The sequence below is a fragment of the Alnus glutinosa genome, chromosome 4 (genome assembly GCF_958979055.1).
Source record: "Alnus glutinosa chromosome 4, dhAlnGlut1.1, whole genome shotgun sequence".
In the NCBI taxonomy this organism is placed as follows: Eukaryota; Viridiplantae; Streptophyta; class Magnoliopsida; order Fagales; family Betulaceae; genus Alnus; species Alnus glutinosa.
The window spans coordinates 31156451-31168045 of record NC_084889.1 but is presented as its reverse complement, the minus strand read 5'-3'; the positions used below and the strand labels follow the sequence as shown (position 1 = coordinate 31168045).

The window sequence follows — 11595 nt, the reverse complement described above, 5'->3', positions numbered from 1 at the left end:
ACATTTTTTATTCATATAAATTATAAACTCAAATTAGAGTTTAAGTGTGTTTCATTGTATGGGAGGAGAAGTCGTTTTGGCTAAAGAGAAGTGGAGTAATTTTAAAAGTCTCTATTTTGTTATTTTTGTGTCCTTCCAAAAATAATGTGACTTTTAAAATCATCATTGAGCTTGTGATTGATCACTATTAAATTATGATCAAGTGGTGATTTTAAAAGCCACATCATTCTCGGAGGGACATAAAAAAATTAGAACACAAGAATAACTAAAATTATTCAAAGAAGTGAGACCCTATAAGAAATTCTGCCCGTCACCTCCGTTGCTCTCGTCCAATGTCCCAACATTATGTGTGAGTTCAAAAGAAGCATCGAAAGAGAGAGAGAGAGAGAGATTCAATTACAAGATATGGAAATGAATGAAAGAGCACTGAAACCAAAACTTACACATATACCCATCTAATAATTAAGCGTTAAAAGCCAAGAAAGAACACACAGGTTGGGCAGAAATGGAAAGAGGAACATTAATTTCAGATTTATTCCTCATTTACTAAATTAGGGGTTGGAGAAATATCTACAGAAAATTACCGTGAACTTGGATCAAGCTCTTATGCTATAGAATCATCTGCCTCTTCATCTGAAATTCTAGTGCCCAAGGTTGAAGAATGCCTTTTCTGTTTCAAGAACACCAGAGAAAGCAATTTTTGTGATCTCCCCATCAAAATCTGCAGGCACATCAATATCTATTTCACATGAATTACTATTTGAAACCTCTTAATTACCGGCCATATCTGAACCAGTCTGGAATCTTATTTACAGAAACTAAAATGTTGAAGCCCTTTTTCTCACAATTTTCCTGTTCACGAATATGACAAATTTTCAATGATTCAAGATGCCTCTAGGCTCTAGACTTGTATATGAGAGAGAGAGAGAAAGCATACTCGTATAAAAGATGCCTCCAGCACTATACCGCTACCCGCAGCTCTTGCGATCAGAATCTCTGGTAACCAGCATTTATTATATAATTCCAATGATATGGACCTCTTTGCTTCCACTCTATATGAATTTGGTGGAAATGCTAGATTTTCTTGAAGTTGCTTGCAATTATCCAAGCTTAAGTAGTTTAAGGCAACAAATTTTTGATACATGCAGGAATGGTAACAATACCACTCCCTGATAGCTCTAATCTATTCAATGTGGAGTAGCAATTAAATATCCTTAAGAAATTTGATTCTAATTGGATACAGTTTTCAAGATACAAATCTGTTAGTGCCGGAAATACTATAGAGGTACAACCATCAGTAGAAACACTTGACTTCGTAGGAAGTGGCATGGATTGTTCCCTATCTCCATCTTCCTCTTTGTCTAACCTAAAAAGCCTGAAACTCTCAAAAAATAAAAATTATGAATCAAGACTTCATCCGACGTGTAATGATCACTAGAACTAGTGAGAAAAAAATTAGAAGAACTAAGAAGTATGGAGGTGTGTGCGTGGGAGGAATAAGGGAATACGTGTTTGTTGTGCCGATATATTAAAACACATGCAGGAGCGGAGCTGGCATTTGAATTTGGGGGGGCCAAATTGAAAAAAAAAAAAAAAAAAACAATTGGAGGGCAAAACTACAAAAGCCAGGAGAACCCATAGGGAGAAAAATAACCACCAAAGTTGATGCGGCAGATAGATTGATGACAGTGACACCAGTCGAAGTGCTGTTAAAAGGGCACAAAAAGGGTCAATGATTTAAGAGTATGTTGCCTGATGAGTTCCTTCAATCTTCTTCATGGTTGCATGTGACAAGCACAACATGGCCAAGACAGCTACGGAGATCCACATGTTTGCAGGGTGAGTCTCAAATTGATATTTCAATTGTTATAGGCCAATCACCGATCCAATAAAAAATAGGCAGGGAAAATAGCTTGATATGGAAAAATTACTCCCTTGCTCACTGCACAATCACAAAAAACATAATTAAAATACTTGTAATTCAAACAGATGCTCAATGCAAATGATACAGTACACCAAATAGCAAAATGGGTTACTTCCCATAAATTTTCTCATGCTCCTACAGTTGCATCTATTAGAATAAAAAATCCTCGATCCCTTCAATTGACTTATATTTTTCAGTTTTTATATGTTTTGTTAAGCTTTTCAACTTTTTTGGTTCCAACAGTATCCTCAAATTTCGTTTTCCCTCTTTAAAGCTAATAAAGAATATCTTTTGCAATATTTCATTCAAAAATGTTCGTGCCATATTAAACTATTCAATCAATGATTCTTATTTAAGTATGATTTTCATGAAATCCAATGCAGAAATCATGCATATATAATACTAAATGATTTTGGGTGGTACGGTTTCCTCACTAATTTAGGAAGCTTAAAATATATATATATATATATATATATATATATATATATATATATATATATATATATATATATATATATATATATATATATATATATATATAACTAAACAAGGTGTTTTTAATTGATGGGATATAAATTAATTATCCAAAAAAAAAGCCACAAAATTAAACATGCGGAGTAATAAAGATAGAAGGAAAAACAACCAACAAGAAATTGCAAAAGCAAGATAGGGTAGTTGAAGTTTAATGGTCGATGGAGGTGGAGGACAGAGAGAAAGCTTTATTCATAATCGTTATTTTGTTTTGATTTGAATTTATTTGTTGCTACTAGAAATCTCCTTTAAAAAAGTATATTATGGTCAAATTGATTTTGATGTTAGAAAAGAGATTATAAACGGTTTACATGTTATTTTAACGGATCAAATTAAATAAGATGAATATGTGCATATGTAATCATTTGATATTTTCATTTTTTTTTTTTTTCCTTCAAGAACACACACAGTTTTGGCCAAGGGAATAAATTTTTCCCTAGCTGAAAATCATGTTGTTCCAATTAGTTTGTTAATTATTTCCAATTTTGTAAATTAAAAATAATAAAGTTGTTTTTCAAAAAGTTTTATAAACACAAATAATGGTGGAATTAGCTTGTGATCAATCTAGTTTTCTAAATAAAAATTTTAGAAAAGTTTTGTTAGGGTCATTGATCCATTTTAATTGTAATTTGGACCATAGAATATGTTTATGTTATGTTAGGCTTAAATTAGTTAAAGTGAATTTTAGTGGGCCTTAGTTTGAATGGATGGACTTATGTTATGTTAGGTAGAAAGTTTCAAGTAGACCAATCATGACCCAATTTTGCATATAACTTATGTCAAACCTTATAGGAATTAAAAAGGGGCCCAATTTATCTGGCCAACATGCATCGGACTTCTAACACTAAGAAAAGGGGATAGCCCAAAAAAAGAGGGGGGGCGGGGGGGTGGGGGGGGGAGGGGGGGCGGGGGTTCCAGTTATCCCATTCAAAAAAAAAAAAAAATTAAGCAAATTCCAAACTACCTAACGTGAGACTTGGAGAGATCTGTTTTGCTCCAAATTAAAACTTCGAAATGTAAATTAATTCTAATGCTTGTGTCGAACTCTCCTAGCAAAACTCTCCGTTCTCTCTCCTGAAATCTCCCTCCCTAAAACGCTCGGCTGCTGAGGGGGAGGTAGTGATTTTCACTGCCTCCTCCCCTTTCTTCCTTTTTTCCCTCTTCCTCTCTCCCTTTCTAGCCTCTTCGGAGGCCCTATCCTTCGCCCTAGGCAAATTATCTTGGTTCAACGAGTCTACCGGCTTCTTCTCCACCTCTGGTTTGATTGCAGCCCCCATCCATCATCTCCATTCTCGGATCCGATCACTTCCACAAGTTCTTAGATTTGATTTTTTCAAAATCAGATCTATCAACTTTCGGAAGCTCCATCTTCTCACGCGCCACACTACCGTGATCTGGGCTTCCTCCGCTTCGATCTGCCGCCCGCCATATGTCAAACGGACCACCACGCGCCACCGCGTGTACATCACGCGCCTGCGAGTAGATCTTACTTGCGGGCGCGTGTGTTTCACGCGCCGACGCGTGGTTGCTGCTGACCGTCGGATTTCGGCATTTTCCGTCACCACCAGCCGCCGTCGACCTCCTGTGGAATTTCTGCCGCCCTACCGCCGTTGTACTATTATGTTAATTGTTTTTACTTGTTTTTTTCTGGGCTTTTTGTTTTAATTATCTTCTGTGTATCCCCTGTGTTTCGTGTGGTATCGCAACTGGTGTTTGGATCCTTTGGATTTTATACACCACTTTACAACCCCTTCATTGGTGGTTTGGTTCAAGGCATCCGTGCCAAGAATTATTGGGCCCGCATCTTCGGAAGCATTGCCCTCCGCGTACTTACGTTCTTAGACTTTTATTTGTGTTTGGGTTGCTCAGCCCTACTTGTTGTAAATTATTGTCTTTTGTTTGCTTTTGTTTAAGCTTTGTCAAGGCTTTAGTTTGTAATTCCGTTTTCAAGTATCTATAAAAAAAAAAATAATAAAAAAAATAAAAATAAAATGCATCCACAATTTTTTTTTTTTTTTTTTTTTTTTAAAAAAAACTTTGAAATGCTGTAATATATATATATATATATATATATATATATATATATATATATATATATATATATGTATATATCTTGCACGTACATACTCTATAGAAATACGTACTCTTTTGCTAGTTTTACTACAAGTTTATATACATATAACACAGAAACTGCTGTAAACTTATTGCCATCCCCTAATGAAGGCCACGTTAATTATTAAATTGGGAAATATTTGTGTGAGTGACACGTACCTTGGTAATATTATTAAGCCATTGAGTGGGTTATTCTACCACGTTCAAGTTAGGAACCATTTTATAAATAAGTCTAATAAAGTGACGTGTGCTCTTAATACATGTGAGAATGATATTTTTTTTTTATTATTATTATTAATTTTATATATAAGTACACATAATCTCCTAAAACTACCACCTCATTGTCAATGTACTTCCCAAACTACTAATTATGTCAATATCCCTCCTTAAACTACCAAAAACTGTCAATGTCCCCCCTAATGAAAAAAATACCCTTCATAAAATTATTAAAATAAAATAAAAACTAAAAAAATATTTTAAAAAATATAAAATAACAAAAATTTATACAAAAAAAAATTAAAAATTAAAAACTGGTTTTTTTTTTTCGTTTTTTTTTTTTGTTAAAACAAATTATTTTTGTAAGTTTCAGTTATTTTTTCGTTTGGTTTTTATATATATATATATATATATTTTTCGTTTTTTTAATTTAATAAAAAACAGGTTTTTCCTTTTTTTTTTTTTAAAAAAAAAAATATTGTTTTTATATTTTTCAGTTATTTTTTCGTTTTTTTTTTTTAAAAAAAAATTTCTTTTTCGTTTTTTTTAATTTATTTAATTTGTTTTTAAAAAAATAATTTTTGAGTTTTAGTTTTTTTTTTGAATTTATACGGACATTTTTGTCTTATTCAAAAAAATTTAGGGTTATTTTTGTCTTTTTGTTGGTATTAGGGGGGCATTGACATTTTTTGGTAATTTGAGGGGGGCAATTGACACAATTGGTAGTTTGAGGGGTACATTGACAATTGAATGGTAGTATGAGGGGGATATGTATACTTTTCCCTATTGAAAAAAACATGTGAAAATTAGGGGTGTACAAGCGGTGCGGTTAATAACCGCAAATAACCGGTAATCGGGGATAACCGGCGATAACCGCTAACCGGAAAAACCGGAAAACCGAAAAACCGGAAATAACCGCAACCGGATAACCGGGTACCCGGTTGCGGTTACCGGTTATTACTCTTTAAAAAACTGGTTAATAACCGGGTAATCGCAACCGGTTTTTATTTTATATATAATTATAATTTATATATATATATATATTATATAATTTATAATACACTAATATATATTATATAATTTATAATACAGAGTACAAACTAAAGAGTGAAGAAAGACCACTGATTTCAATTTTCACTCTTCACTGGACCAGTGGACCGGACCACTGATTTCAATTTCCACTCCTTCACTGGATCGGCTCACTAGGCTCACTGGCTCAGGGTTGGACAGTGGACAAACATTGTGGAATTACTGGAATGTGGACGCACGCTGCTCACTTTGCTCAGTCTGACGCACGCTGCTCAACGCCTCAGGCCCTCAATTGCTCAAGACCTCAAGTAGCCTGTACTCTGTAGCCCTAATTCCTTCTTCATTTTTCTTCTTCACACCGAGTCAGCAGTCAGCTCAGCTCTGTCTCTCGGCTAGCTCTCTCCAATCTTCAGCTCTTCTTTTCTTCTTCTTTCTTCTTCTCTTCCCCAGAATCCCCACGGCCCACAGTGGCCACTGCGTACTGCCCACGCCGGCACACCGTCGCCCAGTACCACTCCGTCGCCCACTGCCCAGTGCCCAATACCACGCCGTCGCCCACTGCCCACTGCCCAGTGCCCAATACCACGCCGTCGCCCACTGCCCAGTGCCACGCCGTCCACGTCGCCTGCCACGCCCACGGAAAGCCTGTCTCCGGGAGCTTCTGGAGGGAGCTTCAAAATTGTAAGCAAGTAGATAAGAAGAAAAAAAAAAAAAAATTGTTTACACACTTTGATTGGTTCCTGCGAAAATTGAGGAAATACAAAGAAATTATAGAATTACAAAGGAAATACTAAGTTTTGTAAAATAATTGTTCACATACAAGTTTCCCAATTTTTTTTTCCTGTCTTTTAATTGCTGAAAGGGCTTGTTGTTTTATGTTTAGAATTATTTCTCTTTTCTGTTTTTTGTTTTTTATTTTTTGAATTTGTAATGGTTTTATGTTTAGACTTATTTCTGTTTTTTTGTGTTGTTTTTTATTTTGGAAGTACGTTTGAACCTCTTGTTTCATCTATATGGTAAAACTGTTTTCAACTTAACCTTTACTAAAACATACGTATTTATAGCTGTTAATTGCTTTCTAAGATGATATGTTTACTTTAGTGGGTTATAACCAACCTTCCACTTGTTTCTCTACTTAGGGTCATGATGATGAGCTGTTTCCAGCCTAGGAAGCTTTGTTGCATATCCAAACCCGCATTGTTGATCTTGTTTCGGATAAAAAAAAAATAAAAATTGCAACAAAAAAAAAACCGGTTGACCGGTTAATAACCGGTTTAAAATAACCGGATAACCGGTGGTTTTTATCAACCGCAACTGGACTACCGGTTGCGGTTGCGGTTGTTAAAATAGGTAAAACCGGGGACTCCGGTTGCGGTAGCGGTTATGAGCAAATAACCGCTACCGCAACCGCTTGTACACCCCTTGAAAATCACATGTTAATAAAAAAAAAAATGTACTTTTCACATGTCACTTTATAAGGCTAGTTTGTAGGAATAAGTTTAAACCAGTTTGTAGCTAATTTATGTCATCTTACAATTCTAAAATGAGATTTGTGGTCTTTTTCAATAGGTGAGGCTCTTAGAATATTCAATTGAAATTTGATAAATTGATGTAGACAAGATTTAAAATTAGAAACTTCGTTCTGATACTATGAAAATCATCACTTATTCTAAAGGCTTAAAATGATAGAAAGATGTAGCTTTTGAGTTAGTATGTTGTGAGACAACACTGTTAGATACTTAACCGAAATAAAGACAAAATAATATATTTGATAACGATTAAAACCTTACGAAGTAAATCAATAAAATTTAGACCTTAGAAAGTAATATGATAAAAAGTCTTCCTTCAGGGACATTTGGAGCATTTTTACTTTTTTATTTTTTTTTTTGGAAAAGTCTTTTATATTTTGTTTTTGAAAAGTTTTTCATTTCGTTAAGTATTTCTGGAAAAGTGTATTCTTTTGCTCGTAAAGAAAAAGGCTTTTCAATGTACTTATTGAAAACCTTCACTTTTAATTAGACTCCAAGGGCTCTCTTCCATATGTTAGCTACTTGAGTATCTCAATGTGCTCGAGGTCCACAATTACTTTACCTATCAGATTTTTCGGATTTAAGTTTTGTTTTCCATATAATAATGTGGCGGCTAGCTCAATTAGTTTCAGATTAATGCACCAAACTTTTCTATAAAGGATTTAGGTCAAAATGAGTGGAAAAAAAATATTTTATTATTGCAGATATTTGACAAGTCTCTCATATTTTCTTTCAATAATGAGGTAGTTTTTACTTTTTAAAATCACCATCTGATCAAAGTTTAATAATGATCAATCAAAAACATAATGATAATTTTAAAAGTTACATCATTATTAGAAAGACATAAAAAAACTTTTAGCATCCTCATGCTAAATTGCTAATAGTGTTGTTAACCATGCCCGGAGGCAGAGCCACATGGTGGGTTGAGCCCCCCAAGTTATCATGTTTTCTTAATTTTTTTTTTAAAATATTCTTATAATCTTCTGAAATTTAAAATTTTAACCACCAAATTTTTTATTTTTCTAGTTTTACCCCCCAAATGCCACATTCCAAATGTTAAAAACTCTACTACTATATTATCCTAAAAAATATAAAGAATTCCTGATTCTTATAACTCCTTAAGCATAATTAACAAACAAATGAAGCACACATGTTATATTGAGAATTTTTGAGAAGTACACATATTTTCTACATATATAAATTATAAACTCAAATTAGAGTATAAGTGTGTTCTCCTTTTTGGCTAAAGATGAAAAGTGAGACAAACTCTCATCATGTAAGAAAATTCTGCCCCAATCACCTCCGTTGCTGTCATCCAATGTCCCTACATTATGAAAAACAAAAGGAAATGAAATCAACTACAAGATAAGAAAACATACGGAAATGAATGAAAGAGTATAGAAACCAAAACTTACACATTTACCTATCTTATCTAAGCGTTAAAAGTCAAGATAGAACACATATGTTGCCCAGAAATGGAAAGACGATAATTGTGAAAAAATGTTACCATGAACTCGGATCAAGCTCTTATGCTAGAATTCCTCTGCCTCTGGGTCTGAAATTCTAATGCCCAAGTTTGAAGATTGCTTCTTTTGTTGTGGGCCATCATCGTCGTCGTCATTGTCACGGGGTCTCTTAATATCTTAAATACCATCTATCGCCATCTCTTCTACCTACGTACCAGATGGACTCCACAACTTTTCATGTCAAATGAATTTCGACCAGTGACACTCTTGTAAACACATTTAACTCGCAAATGACCATTATACGCCATTTTTGGAACATGGAAACCCAACCATACACAAGTTGAGCCCCCTCGACTTAATCCTTCTCCGCCACAAAAGATTTCTACACCACCACTGATGACGTAAACATCTATCATTCCGCCATTAGAAGACTCAGCTTCAACAACAGCAGAGAAAGCAATTCTTGTGATCTCCCCATCTAAATCTGTAGGCATATCAATATCTATTTCACATGAAGTACTATTTGAAACCTCTTTACGATAGTCGAACCAGTCCGGAATCTTATTTCCAGAAACTAAAATGTTAAATAGCTTATTCTGACCAGGTCCCTGTTTCACGAATATCACAAATTCTCAGTGACACGGCCTACAGACTTGTGTATGAGAGTGAGAGAAAGATATATATATATATATAGAGAGAGAGAGAGAGAGAGAGAGCATACTCGTATAGTAGATGCCTCCAGTACTCCTAGACCGCTGCTAGGTCCTGCTATCGGAAGCTCTGGTAACCAACATTTATTTTTATATAATTCCAATGACATGCACCCCTCTGCTTTCACACCACTACTTGTATTTGGTGGAAATGCTAGAATTTCTCGAAGTTGCTTGCAATGATCCAAACCAAGTTCCTTCAAGCTAACAAATCTTTTGATGCATGTAGGAATGGTAACAATACCACTCCATGATAGATGTAAGGCTACCAATGTGGAGGAAAAATTCGACTCTCGTACTGCCGGAAAAGCTATTGAGGGCCAACCACCATTAGACACCCTTAAATTTGCAGGAGGTAGCCATGAGAGTTTTTCTGCAGGTGATGAAACTTCTGATTCCTTCATAAATACATTAGACGGCATGGATTGTACGCTATCCCCTATTTTCTCTGGAAACTTGTCAAGGTTTGTACATCCCTCAAGAACAAGATCCTCAGGATTTAAACGAATGGATGATATACCGGTGCCTCCAAAATTGATCCTTGTTAAATGCCCCATCTCAATATCAATTTCAGGAAAGTAGTTTAGACTTCAGCAACCACCAGCGTAAAGATATTCTAGAGACCTCATCTTGAGTTTTCTCGGAAAACTGCTAAGGTTATAGCAACCATCGATATACAACAAAACTAACTTATCATGATTTCCAATAGAATCATCAATCTTAACTAAACTTGTACACTTAGAAAGAAGCAAATCCTTTAAATTTGGAATTCTTGAAACATCAGGAATTATTTTTAGAAATTTACATCCACATAAATTCATAATTTTCATGCTTCCAAAATTCTGTAAAAGACAAAAAGGGGGAAATAAATTAGTTTGAAGGAAATTAACAACAAAATTTAATGGAAGAAATTTTAAAAATCAGGAGAAATTATGTCACAACCCACTCAAAATTTTGCACTTTTTGATAGAGTCCCCAAGTTGATGAATTTTAGACTTGTGCTTCAACCATTTGTAAATCAAGACCTCCATATGGGTTTTCATCTTATATATAATAAAAATGATACGAAAATACAAATATTCTTCTCATATCAAATAAAAAATATAAAAATAAAAGTGTTGTGGGCCATGGTTGGATGAAAGCACCTAGCCCTGGCCATGGCATTAGGCATTCTTAAAACTGTGAGGTTCTCTCCATTAAAATTGGACGGCAAAGATTTTTAAAGGACAATTAGGCCAATGAAGCAATCTTTAACTCATTAGGGAGAAAAATAGAACCTTCAGAAAAACATGTATCACCATTAACAATAAGTTGTCTAAGCCTTTTCATATTCTTGAACGCCTCAAACCTCAAGGGAATCATGTCTCCTTCAGCCAAATCTATTAATACGCCTCAAATTTTGTTTGTTCCCTGGTAAGGCAAGATACAATTTTTGTAGCGAGGGAAAAACAACAAAGGATCAACCATCATTAGAAATACTTGAGTTCGTAGGAGGTGGCAATGGGAGCAATTCTAGACATGATGAAATTTCCAATTCAGTTTTAGATACAATAGAAGGTATGGGTTGTTTGTTATCCCCCATCTTCTCAGGAAACCTAACCAGTTTTGAACCACCCGCGAGAGAAAGATGCTCTAAATGTTCCAACTGATAAATGATACTTGGAAGATTCATAAGGTTCAAGCCAACTCCTAGATCTAACCTTTTAAGCGCAATAAGGTATCGAATGGATAGAAGCAGTTCTTTTATACCACTGCTTTGTAGGAAGATGTATTCCAAACACTCCATCTCACACTCAATTTCTGGAAAGTCGTTAAGCTTTGGGCAATCACTAAAGTAATTTTTTTAAAAAATAAAATAAAATCTCAACTTGAGGCTTCTCGAAAAACTGCACAGGGTTATTGCAGCATCTAAAATTCAAACTAACTAGCTTATCAAGACATCCAATTGGAATACTTGAAACATCAGAGATTATTTTTAGTAATTTACAAAGAAAAAAAAAATCCATAATTGTCATATTTGGAAAATTCTGTCAAAACAGAAAGAAAGAAAAAAAAAAATAAAAAAAATAAATTAATTA

At 34.5% G+C, this 11595-nt stretch overlaps 1 protein-coding gene and 1 pseudogene across 2 annotated transcripts; both read right to left on the bottom strand.

Annotated features, from left to right (window-relative positions):
* Positions 1-8593: 8593 nt before the first annotated feature.
* LOC133865485 (uncharacterized) lies at positions 8594-11512 on the bottom strand. 2 transcript variants are annotated; one of them, XM_062301897.1, is made up of 3 exons: positions 9529-11512; positions 8765-9415; positions 8594-8665 (listed from the first exon to the last, which is right to left on the bottom strand). In XM_062301897.1, the coding sequence occupies exons 1-2, from the start codon at positions 10072-10074 to the stop codon at positions 9011-9013; spliced, it is 951 nt and encodes a 316-aa protein (XP_062157881.1). In that variant the 5' UTR covers positions 10075-11512; the 3' UTR covers positions 8594-8665; positions 8765-9010. The 2 variants fall into 2 exon arrangements, with proteins under 2 accessions (XP_062157881.1, XP_062157880.1); XM_062301896.1 differs by having other exon boundaries at positions 8849-9415.
* The window catches only part of LOC133866308 (disease resistance protein RPV1-like), a 3397-nt pseudogene continuing 2778 nt past the window's right edge, over positions 10977-11595 (bottom strand).

What these genes read in the sequence shown, in the direction of transcription:
- LOC133865485 (XM_062301897.1), bottom strand. Translation starts at nt 10,074, where the DNA reads ATGGGGCATTTAACAAGGATCAATTTTGGAGGCACCGGTATATCATCC. An exon ending in TGGAGGCATCTACTATACGA is followed by an intron (nt 9,416 to 9,528) that starts GTATGCTCTCTC and finishes TTCGTGAAACAG; the next exon opens with GGACCTGGTCAGAATAAGCT.